Raw genomic sequence first — 17,691 nt, 5'->3', positions numbered from 1 at the left:
CCTTAACGGTAGCTCATTGTATGTTTTCGTGATGTATACATTTTTTAAAAATTATTTTATTAAATCTAACAAGTATAATACTCAGAAAAATACAATTAACCGGCACAGCCAGTAATAACAAAAATAAAACAAAAATTACAAAAATTATCCCCACCCCCTTCCCAACAACAGTGCAATGCCTTCCTGAAAACAGAGTCAAAGTCCAGGTGCCCCAATCTTACAACATAGTGACTTCACATGTAACATACCCAGAGAATCATAGGCAAGGTAATATTAGACAATGTAGATCTATTTTCCAACAGATACCAAGGATCAAAGTAATAGGCAACATCTGCAAACCCCCCCTAAAGGCTCATGCTAGAGTAGAGGAAGCAGAAACCCCTTATCAAATTTTTGGGGGGAACCTCTGCTCAAGTAGGTAGCCTTATATAATGGTAACATCTTGTTAATCAAGGATTTCCAATAAGATAGCGGGAGCTGCAGGTTTTTTCCAATGGAGCAAGTTGCCTTACGAACATAGAACAGGGTCACTGAAAAAAAGGCTCGCTGCGCGCGCAGAGGTCCCAACTCCTCCACCAGCCCAAGAAGGCACACAGATACAGTTTGCAGAATTTGCAATGTTGTGACATCGACCAGAGACCAGACCACCTCATGCTAAAAAGTCTTGAATCTTCAGGCAGGACCAAAAAATATGGTCAAAGTCCGCTAAAGATGTACAGTGCCAGCATTCTGCTGAATCTGAGGCATATCTACGTAATAGCCTGGCAGGCGTGTAGTACATTCTATACACCAGTTTAAATTGGATGAGTCGATTTCTGGCCAATACCAGGTTGTGGAAGGGATAGTCCCACATATCCCCCTGCAGATCTGGGACCACAGATATCCATTGAGTCTGTCATTTCTCTAAACACTCTGTGGTAACAAAAAGCTCTTTATATACCTCAGATAACGTTTTCTCAAGAGTATCAGAGCAAAGCAACTGCTCCAGCTGAGGACCTGGCAACTAGGCTAGTACCACCAAACTGCGCCACAAAAGCATGATGGAGCTGGAAGTATTTAAAAAAAAAAAAATACCAGTTAGAGGAGGTGAAACCTGAGTTTACGTTCAAAGGTAAGAAGCTTAATGGGTCTCCAGTATATCCCTCAGCTGCTTAATCCCTTTAGTAGCCCAGACTCCGCAGTAATAGTCAGTAATAGTGTTCAGATGCAGCAGGCAGGGATTGAACCATAACAGAGAGGCAGGTGAGTATTATATCCCATCTGGTTGAATAAGATGATTGACCCTATCCCATGCATGCAAGGTGTCTTTCATAGAGCCCTTTATGGGGACCGAAACCTATGAACCTCCAAAGAGCAAATTGTGTAGCCTCTCATGAGCCCACTACTACAGCTTCAAGATCAGTTGCTACATCTTCCTGATCTCTCAGAAGCCAACAAATCTTCACGATTTGTGTCACCGACGTCCATTCCTCGTGAGGTACATTCAGCAATCAAATCACTTTTGGTTATTTTCTTGTATTCTGCTGCACTAGGCATAATTGCAAGCAAGATCGAATAGAAAGTAGAAAAAGGAAGGAGCTGTTATGTGTCTGTCTCTCTCTCTATATAAAATATGCACCGCTTGTTTCTAAGGACTGTTTCCACAAAGGTTACAATCCCTCAGTGCAGAGCTAATTCTTAACACTGCACTGAAGCTCTTAATGCAACTATCCCGATATGCTGCCAACAATATGTGATGCACGCGGCGTCAGACCCCAGCCATTCTCACCAAACTCGTGACCGAAGGACTAGCTAGTCTAAAACCGTGATGTCACGTGCGTAACAATGCCACACCCAGCATACCGATTTTCCAACTAATTGGACCACAATCGACGTAACGGCAGCCTGAATGCGATTGTTACTGGGTCAGGTTAATTACGCAATTAACCCTTCACACTGCCACCACCTCCTTTTTATACAGAGAAAGGAAGCTCAGCAATACACTAGGATGATTGGTTTATCGACAGTATAGCACTATATCTACAGACCGGTTATACAGAGGGTTAAACACTCATAGTAGCGCTCTTCAGCGGCAGGGATTCGTAAGTTACATTCAAGAACTATAGAAGCAGTTAAACACTTTCAGAAAGTAAGATTACTGAAAAGGTCAAAAGGGGTGCAGTAGAAATATTTACAGAAAAAAGATGTAACATCTGTGAAAGCCATGTCTGGCTCTTGTATGCACGACTGTGACAGGGAGCAAGGAGGTTCTCTCGTTCTGGGAGGACGTCATATGACGTCCTCCTATTCTAACCACGCATGCACGGCTCCGGGAGCGTGCAGCGTGGCGATTGGCGGTGCGCTGTGTCCCTCAGACACAGCGGATCAATGGAAAGAGCTGAAGATGTCGGCTCTGTCATGTGATCAGCTGTGTCCAATCACAGCTGATCACATGTAAACAGGGAAATGCCACTTATCAGCATTTTTCTCCTCACGAGCTGTCACGCCGGAGGGGACATGTACACAGATCTTTAGAGCACTGATTATCAGTGTAGCCCCAGCAGTGCCACCTGTCAGAGCTCATCCATGCCACCTGCCAGTGCCACATCTAAGTGCCTACCAGTTCACATCAATGCCACATATCAGTGCCCATCTGAGCTGCCTTTCAGTGTCACCCGTCAGTGCCACCTATCAGTGCCAGTCAGTGCCGCTTATCAGTGTGCATCAGTGTCACCTAACAGTGCCAGTCAGTGCCGCCTATCAGTGCCATATATGAGTGCTGCCTTTCAGTGCACATCAGTGATGCCTGTCAATGCCCATCAGTGCCACCTACCAGTGCCTCCTCATCAGTGCCACCTATCAGTGTCCATCAGTGCAGTCTATTAGTGCCCATAACTACAGCCTCATTAGTGCACATCAGTGAAGGAGAAAAATCACTTTACAAAATTTTATAAGAAAAACTAAGAAAAAAAAAACTTTTTTTTTTCAAAACTTTCAGTGGTTTTTTGGTAGGCTTAAGTTAAAAATAAAAAACCCAGTGGTGGTTAAATACCACCAAAATAAAGCTCTGTCACAAAAAATGATAAAAATGTCATATGGGTACAGTGTTGCATGACCGCGCAATTGTCAAAGTGTGACAGCGCTGAAAGCTGGAAATTGGCCTGGGCAGGAAGAGGTATAAGTGCCCTGTAAGCAAGTGGTTAAACAAATATTGCTACTGCCATCAAAATAATTTATTATCTACACCCATATGTGCAATATCCATACCAAAGATCCTCCAGGACCCAAGAATGGATATGGTTGGAAAATTGAATGTATATGCATATAAAAAACAGATATGTATCTAATCCAGTTAATCTATTCACGTCCTTTATAAAAATACAAAAAGGTTTAAAATAGGACCCTCTAGTGGTAAAATAAAATGGTTGCACCCAAGAAACATGATTACTAGGAATGCCATCTTGTGGCCAAAAAACACAACACATTTTCATCAAAAGAAATGAAAGTTTGGTTCTATCTGGTTTAAATATTTAATAGATTTAATGTATCAAGCTCATGGATCCATTAGGGGAAGTTCCCTTTTAAAGATTGGTCCTCCGCTCCCCATTAAGGATTGGCACCCTTGGGGGGGTACAAAAAAAAAAAAATCGACAGGTACCCGCTCCCACTGCGATCGGAAGTGGAAGTGGTCCTCCTACCCTCCCTCCCCGTAGTCTTGTAGGACACGCGACAGGTCCCAGAAGATGACGGGGCCATTCAGGAAGTGCAGCGCTACTCGCGCATGTGCAGTGGGCACCCACCTGTGAAGCTGCAAGCTGTCACAGCCGGGAGCCCACACTGAAGATGCCGTCGTCTGGAATACAGGACAGCCGGTGAAACGGGCTGCAGCGGGGGCACCGCGGGATCGTGGGACAGGCGAGTGGCTTTTTTTTTTTTAAAGTCAACAGCTACAATTTTTGTAGCTGCGGACTATTTTTTTCAGAGTGAGTGGAACTCCGCTTTAACCACTTCAGTATCGGGCACTTTTGCCCCCTTCCTGCCCAGGCCAATTTTCAGGTTTCAGCGACCTCACACTTTGAATGACAATTGAGCGGTCATGCAACACAGTACCCAAACTAAATTTTTATCATTTTGTTCACACAACTAGAGCTTTCTTTTGGTGGTATTTAATCACCACTGGGGTTATTTTTCTCTAAATTAACAAAGTCTGAAAATTTAGAAGAAAAAAAATCCCCACAAGTTTCTTTGTTTCTGTTATAAAAGTTTGCAAACAATTGTTCTTGATAAACTTAGGCCAAGATGTATTCTGCTACATTTCTTTGGTGAAAATAACCCAAATCAGCATTTATTTAGTCTGTAGGAAAGTTATAGAGTTCACAAACTTTGGGATATATCTGAAAATTTATCAATCCTGAAGTACTGACAGCCAATCTAATTTCTTGAGGCCCAAAAATGTCAGAACAGTACAGATATCCTCCAAATGACCCCTTTTTGCAAAGTAGACCGTCCGGCGTATTTCATAAGAAGCATGTCGAGTTTTCTGAAGTTGTAATTTTTTTTTGTCATAATATTTTGGAAAAGAAATAAAAAAATAAATTCACAATTTTTTTTTTTTTTTTTCTTACATACTGTCACCAGCGCAGTACAGCGTAATCATAATTGGTGTGGCGGTGATCACGGACACTGACTGGTGACAGTACGAAAAAAAAAAATGTATATATTTTTTTCTATTTTATTATTTTAATTTTTTATTACTCTTTTTTTTTTTAGATTTTTTTCATATTACACTATGACCAAAGTAGTAGAATGTTACCATAGTAGTAACATTGTACTACTTTGGGGAAGTGATCAGTATTTTTTTTTCTTTTTTTTACACAATTTGATTGCTTATAGGAAAGAATTTCTTTGCTATAAGCAAGCATTTAACTGAAAGAAATTGAATTATTTAGGTTTTTTGTGATTAGCTGTGACTGGCCACGGCTAATCACATGACACAGATGGGCTGTGATTGGCCAAGCCTGTGCATGTGATCATTCACAGCTAGACACACTTGTATACAATGAATGGCATGAAAGGAAGCCATCAACTGTTTACAACTGTCATATGACCTGCTGTGATTGGTCACAGCAGGTCACAAGGTATTGGCAATGGGCCGGTACACAGCTCTGTCATCGGCTGTATCTGAGGTACACATCCAGTGAAAGATCTCATCACACGCGCAAGGCGCAATCTGAGAAGGACGTCATATGACACCCACTCAGATCGACGAGAGTCCAGTCTGTCATTTTCCTATTGGCCGGGCGGGAATTGGTTAATAAGTTACCCTAGTTTCCCTTTTGATTTCCTAGTAGGGTCACCCGACAGTTATTTATACGTACTCTCATCGCTAGAAATCCTCTACAATTACAATTCATAGTCCTTTTAACCTTTCTGGCTATGTGATATGTACAAATTGCTGGAGATCTGGTAAGTTTTCAATCTTACCATACGTGGTGGTGAATTGCCATCGAATGGATTTCACACAGGTGTTGGGCACACAGTTGAGTGAAGGTTTATGGAAAATCATTCGATGGACTAGGATTTGTTAATAGACACTATGAAGCAAATGATCTACGTTGACTATTATTCGAGACTATTATAATGTTTATGTATTTTTTGTTTAGTGGTATTGAGTATTATTTCACTTTAAGTGGGAATAGCACCTTTTTCATATTGGTAAGTTTTAAATACTTGAAGTAGTTGAAGTATGAACATCAAATATTATTGTCTTACCTGGTACAACTCCATTGGTTGCAATTGCACTCATAGATATAGCAGTTAACATTGTCTAAAATAACAAAAGGAAATAATTACTAAATACAGTATTCACAGCAATTAAAGAAAATGTGAGGAAAAAAAAAAAATCTTCCTATATTACAATGACCCTATAACATAAAACCTCAAATCTTTTACAAAAAGGCTTGAATGTAATCTTTCAAGAGTTGCCTGGTAATTGTTTTTTCTTGTATTAAATTCGGACAATATGGCAATCCAGAGTTATTTGCAATCAGTAAAATCGCCCAAAAGTCATGACTCTCCTCCTAGCCATCTTAGTCATTGGGGTGTGCCCATCCACACTTGGTGTTCCAGCATCTCCAATAGATTTCAGAAGTTAAAAAGGAGTATGTAAATCACACATTTCATATTCCTGATATTTTCCTGCTATACATGTACTTGTATGGAAAAGTATCCAGTTCGCTTTGTATTGCTTCCTTTGTGTGAAATATATGGTGTTCCTGCCAGTTCCTGTTTTCCTATTAAAACTGACCACACTAAGCACAAAGTGGTCAGTTCTCTAACTATGCTGGGAACTCAGCCTGCTTTCCTCCAATGATCAAACTTGTCCTGACCCCCCTCCTCACACATAGCCTCCGCAGAAGATGATGGGGCCAAACTGCAAGTGTAGATGCAGATTTAAATGATGTAACCAATGCTGCAGGCTTCAGAGCAAGATCTAGCAATTTTCCAGGCATCTGCCAAGTGGGAATCCCCATCAACATTTTACTATGGGGCACTAGGACTTGTAGATAAGCCTTTGTCAAAGTGTATAGCCAGCTTAAATGTGACATTGTCAAAGTGAATGTAAGTATCATTTGGTTAGTTTACATTTACTTTAAGCATAAAATGTTTTAATTGACCCTTATTTTCCTGATTTCTTTACAAATAAGACATGTGGATATGTCCAGGAAAATTGATCATGCAAACATCTGTTGCCGGCAATATAAAAAACATGCACGTTGGGCACAATCATATATACATGTTCAAAAATTGAGAGCAGAGAGGAGGAGGAATAGGTGAATGTTTTTGCCACTGCTTATCACAAAGGGAACATTAATAATAAAACAAGAGGTTCAAATTGCCCACTTACAGTTGCAAGAAAAAGTATGTGAACCCCTTGGGATTACGTGGAGTTTTGCATGAATTGGGCATAAAATGTGATCTGAACGTCATCTAAGTCACAACAATAGAAGAACAACACAGTCTGCTGAACAGAATACTACACAAACATTCGATGTTGCCATGGTTTAATTGCACATAACATGTAAACATTCACAGTGCAGGGAGGAAAAAGTATGTGAACCTTTGGACTTAACTGGTTGACCCTCCTTTGGCAGCAATAACCTCAACCAAACGTTTCCTGTAGTTGCAGATCAGACCTGCACAACGATCTGGAGTAATTTTGGACCACTCCTCTTCACAAAACTGTTTCAGTGTAGCAATATTCTTGGGATGTCTGGTGTGAATCGCTCTCTTAAGGTCATGCCACAGCATTTCAATCGGGTTGAGGTCAGGACTCTGACTGGGCCACTCCAGAAGGCGTATTCTGTGCTGGACATTTTATGCCCAATTCATGCAAAACTCCACGTAATCCCAAGGGGTTCACATACTTTTTCTTGCAACTGTATATGGTCCCTAGAGCAGTCATTTCAAAGGCATCTGCTGCTATGTTCACCTAAAAATGCCAACTTATTTCAATTCAGTCTGCTTTTCCCCACAAATAATCACGTTATCTATTCCCTGAAAAAGAAAATAAATTGTTTAAAACACTTACACATAAACAGCACATAAGAACAATGCAAAACGATTCAAGTACTCCAGCTGTTCCTACAATCCAAGTCAGCCGTAGAAAAAGTATAACGCCAAGTATGTTCTGTAAACAAGGCAAGTATACTCCAATAAATGTTCCCATTCGCGTCTCCTAAAAGGATATTCACATTCTATTAGTAATCGTTGCATATTTTTTATTTAAATACATATAAAAAGAGCTATACGTTATGTTTCAGAGTAATGAAACACTAAAATGAAATGCAGTAAATAGGTTACAGTTCTAGATTTATATTTAATATGCATGTATGCAGCCTCCATATCCTTGCTTAGATATCCATGTTCATGTAGAGCGGTAGTCAAGCAATGTTTGACATCTTTTGAGTTTCATTTAAATATAACTTAAAGAAAGACACCCTAATTGGTGACATCAGCACGCCACAAAGGCTTGTGTTAGTGGTGACTAAAAAGTTCTAAAGCCAAAAAGGTTATTTAACCTTAAAAGCATTCTCTGCATTTAAGCAAAAAAAAAAAACAAAAAACAAAAAACAAAAAACAAAAAAAAAAAAAAAAAACTTTCAATAGCAGCTCCCCCTGCACCCCTGACTTACCCGAGTCCTCTCTTGGTCCAGTCATGTCTTGTCTGCAGCAGTTTTTCTCCCCTCTTGCTGGTCACAAATGTGTTACAGATAACAGCAAGAGCCATTGGCTCCTGCTGTGTCAATCAAATCCTGCGAGGAGGTAGCGGGGGCAAGGCGGAGCCACACTGTGTGCGTCTATAGACGCACACAGCCCGGCTTGGGAGCGCACTCACAAGAAGTCCGCCCATAGCAAGCGGCTTGTTATGGGGGGGACTCGGAGAAGAGGAGGATCGGAAAGCGTTGGTGGGGGGATCCCAAAAGAGGAGGTTCAGGGCCTCTCCGTGCAAAATCATTGCACAGGGCAAGCAGGGCAAGTATAATACTTTTTCATTTTAGGGAAAAAAGAAATTTTAGATTTGGACCCCCCATTTAATGGCATGTAGTCCCTATAATATGCGATTCTTAGTGCAAGCATTTAGTGCACCATCTACAGTATTTAAATGCATTCTTAATCTGTTTTTTTTAGGCCTCATGCACACAGGTGGGTTTTTTCCCTCCCCTGGGCGTCTTGCTCCAAGGACAGAAAAAAAAAAAGTGTTAAAAATGCACCTATAAAACTACGTTTTGGTGTGTCAAGATTCTGGCCATTGGAATGAATGAATGCACCTTAAACGCTTAAAACACGGTTAGATGCAGTTACGCGCCTCAAGTGTTTTTTTTTTTTGCTGAAATGCTCCTCTCCCAAACCAGCTGTCCCTGGGTTTCTTTTCTGCCTCTAAATGCCTGTAAATTGTGTGCATGGACATATAAGCGAACGTAGAGGGGAGCTTAGAGGCAGAAAAAAAAGTCAAACGCCCATAAAAGCAGCATTATTAATGTCTAGTGTGCATGAGGCCTTGCCTTTTTGCATACTGTGCATAGGGCAGCCTATTCACTTGAACTGCCCAGGCTGTTCAAGATGAAAAATACCAGACTAACTGGCTGGACCACCAGGTGAAAAAAATTAAAAAAGCTTAAAAAATAAAACAAATGCAGCCACTACATAAAAAAACTGGTGAACTGCAATTTATAATTTTTTGTTGTGTCTAACATCCACCTGAGAAGGGGAGTCCAGGTCTTCTGAGAGAGCAGTGTAGAAAGTGTATGGGGGGGGGGGGGGGGGATTTCAAAGAAGCTGACCTGAATGAACACAGTAGATGCAATAATAGGATTTTTGACTTAGCAGTGAAATCTGTTTCTTTCAGTACAGGACACAGGCTTCTTTAACCTTTTGCCTATCAAGATATGTTTAAAATATCTTGGTATTCAAGGAGTCAAAATAAGCTCACAAGCTCATGTTAAAGTGAACCAGGAGGCTCTAGTGGCTCCGGGGTCTCCCATTCCTCCAGGGAGCCTGGGACCATGGTAAAACTACTATGAAATGTAGAGCGGGAGGAGCTCTGGGAACAGAAAATCCGCCTTGCGACTAATTATTCCAAAAGCGACTTGCACAATGTTGCTTCTTGGGTTCAGAGCTGTCTGCCCTGGGTACCGGTCCTCCAGGCAGCCTGGGACTGTGGTAAAACTACTATAAAATGTAGAGCAGGAGGAGCTCAGGGAACTGAAAATCCGCCCTGCGAGTAATGATTCCAAAAGCAACTTGCATAATGTCGCTTCTGTATTCAGAGCTGTCTTTCCAAGTCACCCTTATACACACCCCAATGCAAATGTGCATGTAGAGCCCATACTGGCCAAACCATAATTGTATTCTACAGTGCCTCTGCTTTCAGATCTTTTATAACCGTTTGGAGATTTAAGGTACTTTGTAACAAAACAAAATGCAGATTTTAACATGTGCAGGAAAAAAAAAAACTTGCAAAAAAGAAAGGCTGCAGGACATCTTCCTACATCATGCCTCCCACTGCCACCTAGCCTTAGTTTTGTAGCAAGGAATAAGAAAATCAGAAGAACAGGAGGATCCTGTGTCCTGTACTGTACTCCGGCCTTTTTAAACCAGTACAACTAGAATGTCCAAAAGCAGTCTGAGGGATGGAAATACACTGTGTGCACAATTATTAGGCAAGTGAGTATTTTGACCAAATGATCATGTTTATGCATATTGTCCAACCCCAAGCTGTATAAACTTGAACGCTTATTGGATTGAAGCATATCAGGTGATGTGTATTTATGTAATGAGGGAGGGTTTGGCTCAAGGAGATCAACACCCTAGATCAAGGTGTGCATAATTATTAGGCAGCTTCTTTTCCTCAGTCCAAAAAAAAAAGGTTTAACTGACTAAAACGTTAAAAAATTTAAAAAGTCTTTCAGAGAGGTGCAGCACTCTTGAAACGTTTTGTTGCAAAAAGTCAACAGAGTCGTAAGAAATGTATGCAGCAAAAAAGACCAACATTAACTATGGAAGATTTTAGAAGAATCAAACTTGAAGCTACCAGGAACCCATTGTTCTCCAGTGCTGTCATATTCAAAAACTGCAACCTACCTGGAGTGCCCAAAAGTACAAGGTGTTCAGTGCTCAGAGACATGGCCAAGGTAAGAGGTTGAAACCTAACCACCACTTAACAAGACACATAAGTTCAAACGTCAAGACTGGGCCAAGAAATATCTGAAGACAGATTTTTCAAAGGTTTTATGGAATGATGAGATGAGTGACTCTTGACAGACCAGATGGATGGGCCCGTGGCTGGATCAGTGACGGGCCCAGAGCTTCACTTCGACACCAGCATGGTGAAGGTGGGACACTGGTAAGGGCTGGTGTTATTAAAGATGAACTAGTTGGACCTTTTCAGGTTGAAAATGGACTCAACACCAGCTTCCAAACCCTCTGCCAGTTTTTAGAAGACACTTTCTCCAAGCAGTGGTCCAGGAAAAAAAGTCTTCATCTTTCTAGAAGACCATTATAATTATGTAGGACAATGCTACATCACATGCATTGAAGTACTCCACTCTGTGGCTACCCAGTAAAGGCCTTAAAAAGAACAATGACATGGCCCCCTTCCTCACCTGACCTAAAACCCTACTGAGAACTTGTGGGTCATTCTTAAAAACTGAAGATTTACAGTGAAGGAAAACAGTACACCGCTCTGAACAGTGTCTGGGAGGCTGTGATTGCTGCACAAAAAGTTGATCGTCAACAGATCAAAACTGACAGACTCCATGAATGGAAGGCTTATGACTGTTATTGAAAAGAAGGGTCACTGATTTTTTATTTTTACATGTCAGGAATGTTTATTTGTAAATTTTTGGAGTTATTACTCTCACTTTAACCGCTTGCCGACCGCCCTATAGCAGATATACTGCTACAGGGCGGCAGCGGTGCGCAAAATCATGTATATATGCACATGATTAGCATGTATGGGTAGGGGGCACGTGTGCCCTACTTGCGCCGCCATTCGCGGCCAAGGCTGTCAATCGCTGGGCCCTGGCCAGTAATTACTCACCAGCGCCCGATGGTTCCCGAGCATCTGCGATGGGGAGGAGGATTGTTTTGTTTACTAACAGTCCTCCTCCCTGTCAGCTCGGGCACACTGCTATGGATGGCTGTGCACATCACAGCCATCCACAGCAGTGTGATTACAGTGAATCGCACACATCCCGGCCCCTAGTAAAACACTCCCAGCACAGTTAACCCTTTGACCGCCCCTCACGTTAACACCCTCCTGTCCAATGCCATTAGTACAGTGTCAGTGCTTTTTTTTTGCACTGATCATTGTATTGGTGTCACTGGGGAATTTTTATTTTATTTTTTTTTTACACAAATAGAGCTCCCTTTTGGTGGTATTTAAACACCACTGAATTTTTTATTTTATGCTAAATAAAACAAACAATTTAAACTTTTGAAAGAAAAAAAAAACAAACAATAATACTATAGTAACATTGAACTACTCTGGGCAAGTGATCAGGATTATTTATTTATTTTTACACACTATGATTGCTAGTACCAATGTATTTAATTGATATTTGCAATCATTATTACTGAATGAAACTGATTCAGTCTTTTGTTGTGATTAGCTGTGATTGGACAAAGCTGATCACATGATACAGATGGGCTGTGATTGGCCCTGTCTGTATCATGTGACTGCCTTGACCAGTCACAGCTAACAACATAATTGTATACAATGGATGGCATGACAGGAAGCCATCTATTGTATACAATTGACATGTGATCTACTGTGATTGGTCACAGCGGTCACATGACACTAGCAACGGGCCGGTGTGATATGTCATCGACTTTGTCCTGTGGACACAGCCGGTGACAGATCGCACCACTGCACGGCCCCATGAGCGGCTCATTTTGACAAGGTGTCATATGACGCCCAGTCACAATGGCGAGTGTCCTGCCCGGCCGTCAATCTACTATAGGCCGGGCGGGAAGGTATTAAAGCGGAACTTCACCCTAAAGGGGAAGTACTGCTTGTTTACATTCTTCCCCCTCCTTTTTAACATTTGGCATTTTTGGGGGGCAGGTAGCTGGTTCCCCCCTCCCTCCTTCCCCCGCAGCCTTCTGGACACATCACATGATGATAGGCTGGCATTCATTGTAAAACAAAACCTTCCATGGTTGTGAAAGAAAGGGCTTCCCTAACTCCAGGCCCTGGGGGGTGGTACAGAATCAAAAGAGGCAACCATAAGACCAAAGACCCTACAACAAGCATGACTTACAAGGCTTCCTCTGGGCCCAAAGTGCACTGGCACGAGAATAAAGGGACAGAAGTTTTTCCCAATGCCACGACCAGCATCAGACCAAGGTACATCAATCTGTCAGATGGATGCAGCAATGACTTCTTCAGACTGAGGATCCAACCGAAGCTCTGCCACTCCTGTACTGTCTATTGAATGTTGGCTGACAGGGAAGAGATCATCCAATTACGCCACAACATGAATCACCTGAACGTGGAATAAAGCTAAATCTGAGGTAGGCACCTTGAAAAAAACCCACTGGGCCTAGGCAAACCAAAAGGGAAGGGCACCAAATTGAAAATGCTGATCGCCCACTGTAAACCACAGATAGCATGGATGAGTCAAAGATAGGAATGTAAGCATCGCTGATGTCTATTGAGGTCAGAAAATCCCCTGGGAGGAGGGGGGTAATGTCCGACCAGGCATTTTCCATGCAAAACAATTGAACCCGAAGGAGCAAGTGGAAAGTCTTCCGATTCAGAATTGGCCAGACCCCTCCATTGATTTTTGTTTTTTTTACCATAAAGAGTTTTGGGCAGAAGCCTTCAAAGTGTTCTTCTGTTGATACAGTGGTAATGACCTCTTTGATCCAAAAGCTGTTGGACAAGATTAAGAAGTCTGCCCACTATGATGGGGAAGGAGTCAAGTTAGAAAGCATGAAGTGGGGAGGAGTCCGAGCAAAACTCCAGTTTGTAGCCCCTGGAAAATACACTGGACTGCATGCAGGGATCTGAGATTTTTTGGGAACAGGAGGTTGAGAAGGCTGCCCCGCCCCCACACTGTAAGAAGTGTGAGCCTACCATCACTGTGAGGAGGCCTTGATGCCAGACTTCACTGATTTGGCCAGCCATGTCTTTTTTTACAAAAGTATGTTCCTGTCTTACACTTCGTATTGGAAGACAGAGTGTTGAAAGAAACTCTTCCTATTGGCTCAGACATGAGCTCTCTACCTTCAGTGATCACCTGGATGTACTTATAAAAGGAAAGGCCAAAACAGGAACTCGCCCTCAAAAGGTAACTGCTCATGATATTTCTTGTAATTGAGTTCTGCTGACCAATATTTAAGCCAGAGAATCTTGCACATGTGTAAAGATAGAAGGCTCTGGCCATGAAATTTGGTGAACTGTATCACCAATCATTCACACATGAGCAGAAAGTGGGTAAAAGAACCAATCGACTATGAACAGAGGGATCCGTTGGTCCAGACAGCAATGGTCTGATGGACCGTCATAGACACAACTGCAGGTTGCATGGCAGTGTCCAATGAGAAAAAATATAGCCAACATAGGCTTACTATAGAAGAGAATACCATCCTTATTTCTCTTACACAAAATATATTTTCTGTCCTCAAATCTGTAGCACTTTAAAGAATAACTAAAAGCAAAACATTTCAATTTTAGTTTTGGATGGAGTGGAAAGGGATTGGAACACGTCAGTTTTTACTGCTGTGTGTCAGTTAGGGAGATTCACCTTCTTTATTTGTCCTGTTTACCAATATAATTGAACGTGAAAGAAAATCCCAAATTCTGGGTTGACACCAGAACAGTAATAAGAGGATAAATCTTCCAATGAGGACACCAGTTCTGATGACACCCCAAGACTCCTTCCCTTTGTACGGTTTTCCCATTACTTCCTGTTCTGGCTTTGGGGCATGAAGTGAAAGGAAATGTCCCCAAAAGGGACACAGATGGCAAAAAAAAAAAAAAAAAAAAAAACACACCACAGGCAGGGGTTATAACCCTCCCTTACTTTACCCAGAAAGAAAAAAAGGTTTTGCCTTTAATTCTACTTAAGAGTGACCCAGACACCACTTAGCCATATAGGGTAGAGTGAAGACTGATTTTGGCCAGGTCCTATTAGGGCTCCTAAAAGGAGTAGTGAATACTTATGTATTTAGGTACCTCTCCCTCAAAAGTGCGGTGGAGGAAACAAAAATCGAATACTCAATAGCAAATAGACTTTTGAGGTGCCACAAGAATATCACAGATAGAAGATTAATAAAATAAGGGGGAATACATACCCCACAAGGTTTTATGCATATAAAATGTTTTAAAAAATATAAAAACCTAAAATCAAACATTAATAAAGCATAGAAAACCTCCTGCATAGTCAACGCCTCTCGAATAAATATGTATTAACCAAAATGTTTACATATAGTTAATAAACCTTCCAATATGGGGTAAAAACCCCCACTGGGCAATTAATTCTGGGGAGGAATTCTGTGTTGGGGAAAAATGATGGTTTGTGTTTATGAACCATGTTATACTTTCAATAAAAACGGATTTTAAAAAATGCATCGCTCATGGTAAAAAAAAACTTTAGTAATGGCCTAAAAGTTTTTTCAATATAGGGAGAGGAGCGAGTATATGGTCACAGACCTAGACGACTATTAGAATCAGGTTTCCAGGATGCCTTAGAATCTGAATATTTAATGAAATTAGGTCTCTAATATTATAGCACCACAGACTGCTACGACTATTCCAAAGGCAAGGAATAGGTGATGTGAAGGGAAATGGGGGTATACCTTTTTCATGTAAAGGATATAATAAGTCTAGAAGATACCAGGCAGAGGCCTAGCTATTGTGGAAAACATAAATGATAAGATCTTGTGTGACCGTGCCAAATGTAAAATTACTGTAGTAATTTTTATACCCTTTTATGGATAAAGACAGGACATGCATACCTGGCATGTAAGGCTCATTTTGGGCCTTTTAACCACCTCCCGTCCGGACGTTGTATATAAACGGCGGCACTGCAGGGTAGGGTGGCCGTTTATAAACGGCCTCCCCGCACCCTGCTTGTGCGCGCTCCCTGGGAGCGCGCAGCACCACGATCCGGTGCCCGCTGTGTCCTCTGGACACAGTCAAACAACGATCGTCGGACGGGACCTCTGTACGAGGTCCCGATCATGTGATCCCTGATTGGCCAATCACTGATCACATGCAAAGTAGTAAGCAAGATGTCACTTGTGACATCATTGCTTACTACGTGTGAAATCTGTGAATGATCACAGAGGTCACATGGTACAAGGCTATTCACAACAGCCTTGTACCATGTGACAAGCGGTGACCAATCACAGCTCACTCAGTAGTTCTCAATGGCTGCAATAATGCCGACAGAGAAAGAGAAATGATTGCCTTTACATCCTATATGGGTGTAAAAGCAATCAGTGTAAAAAAAAAAAAAAATCATCACCCCCCACAAGTAGTACAATGTCACCATGGTGACAGTGTACTGCTAGGGTGACAGTATGTAAAGAAAAAAAAAACAAATATAAAAAAATTTAAAATAAAAAAAAGTTTAAAAATTATAATTTTTGATTATAAACTTGGCTTTTTTTTTTTTTTTTTTTACTAAAAAGATAACGGAATACATTTTGGACAAGATTTATGATGACATTTTATTTATTTGCAAAATTATAAATAAAAATCACTTTTTTTCAAAATTTTTGGACTTTTTCATCTACATAGCAAAAAAAATAAAAATCCCAGCAGTGAATAAATACCACCAAAATAAAGCTTTATCGGTCTCAAAAAAATGGTAAAAAAATTCATATGGGTACAGTGTTGCATGACCGCACAATCGTCATTCAAAGTGTGATAGTGCTGAAAGCTGAAAATTGCCCTGCACAGGAAGGTGAAAGTGTCCGGACAGGAAGTGGTTAAAAGGGCATTGTAAGTCTTCCTAAAAAAGGGAAGGAAATGAACACTCCCTGTGGCTTAGAAGCTGCAAAAGGGTGCAGAGAATTGAGCTGCTCTTGTAAGGATGTACTGTAAGTATATAAAAATGGTTTACATAACGAAATAGAGGACAACAAGGGAAGATCATTTCATGCGTCCCAGAAGGTGAAATGAAAACACCTTAACATCACCAAATAAAAGCATGTCAGAAGATAACCTTCATGGATGAAGGAGAAAGCTTAGTAAGTAGATTTCTTAGCAGGTCCAGAGGATTTCTCACAAACAGGATGGCCCGCTAGAGAGGTTGATGACTAGAGGGGGCACATAGATCATATCCATAAGAAAGAGGTTGGCGAGTCAATAGGAAGGCATAAACATGGATAGGGGGTCAGAATCCCCTTCCATCTGTAACTGCCTTGATCTATTCTTCAAGGGGGTTAACAAAAGAAGCGCTCGCCCTCAAAGGGGATGTGCAAAAGAGATCTTTCCAAAGCAGTATCAACAGACCAAGCTCTAAGCCATAGTTTAACTAGGGTTCCTCCATAGTTTGCTAGGGGTTCCTTGAGCAATTTCTGTCTCTTAGATAAGCTCCCAGTGAAACCATTGATCTTTTTAGCTATCTGTAAGGGGGTAATTCTTCCCAATAGCCAGAAATGTAAGAAGCATTCTTCTCACTGACCATCACACTAATGTACCATGAGTTGCAGATATAGTAATTTTTAGCAGGGGTTCCCGGAGACTGGAAAGGCTGCTCTAGGCCATAAAATTCTGCACGTGTACAGAAAGAAAGGACTTTTATATTTGACGAAGCCTGAACCAGGAACTGGTATGTATATGTACAGGGAAACCCTGTAATACCTTGTCCACATTGCTAGTCCCCAAAAGGGTCTGCAAGGTTTGGGTGCCATAGCAATAGACCACGGCCTTGAACCTGTATAGCAACCTGTGGCTAACTCACTTGTTGCACCAAGTAACAAGGTGATCTTCAAAACACAGGATCGAGTGCTCCAAGCAAACATTACAGGCCAGCTCCATTGATGCAGGTCTGGGAATGGTTCCCAAGATTGAGGGAGACTGATGCAAAAATGGTTTGTGAGCTATGAGGCAATAAACAGTAAAATCTTGAGAAGTGTCATTCAAATTTTAGGGAAAAAAAAAAAATGAAATGTACAAAAAATTATTCTCTCTCA

The 17,691-nt window shown here is 41.3% G+C and overlaps 1 protein-coding gene across 2 annotated transcripts in view; it reads right to left on the bottom strand.

Moving 5' to 3' along the window:
- Nucleotides 1–17,691, bottom strand: part of SLC12A7 (solute carrier family 12 member 7) — a 364,935-nt gene that overhangs the window by 193,262 nt on the left and 153,982 nt on the right. For both annotated transcript variants that reach the window (XM_089669464.1, XM_089669465.1), the window contains exons 4-5: nucleotides 7,571–7,717; nucleotides 5,752–5,806 (exon numbers count right to left, since the gene is read on the bottom strand). In XM_089669464.1, the coding sequence (XP_089525590.1) occupies nucleotides 5,752–5,806; nucleotides 7,571–7,717 (202 nt within the window). The remainder of the gene's footprint in view (nucleotides 1–5,751; nucleotides 5,807–7,570; nucleotides 7,718–17,691) is intronic.

This window comes from Staurois parvus, unplaced genomic scaffold (assembly GCF_062004578.1).
Source record: "Staurois parvus isolate SC_StPar_1 unplaced genomic scaffold, SC_StPar_1.0 ptg000077l, whole genome shotgun sequence".
NCBI lineage: Eukaryota > Metazoa > Chordata > Amphibia > Anura > Ranidae > Staurois > Staurois parvus.
Note: the sequence above shows the minus strand (reverse complement) of the source record. Positions and strands in the feature narration are given on the sequence as shown.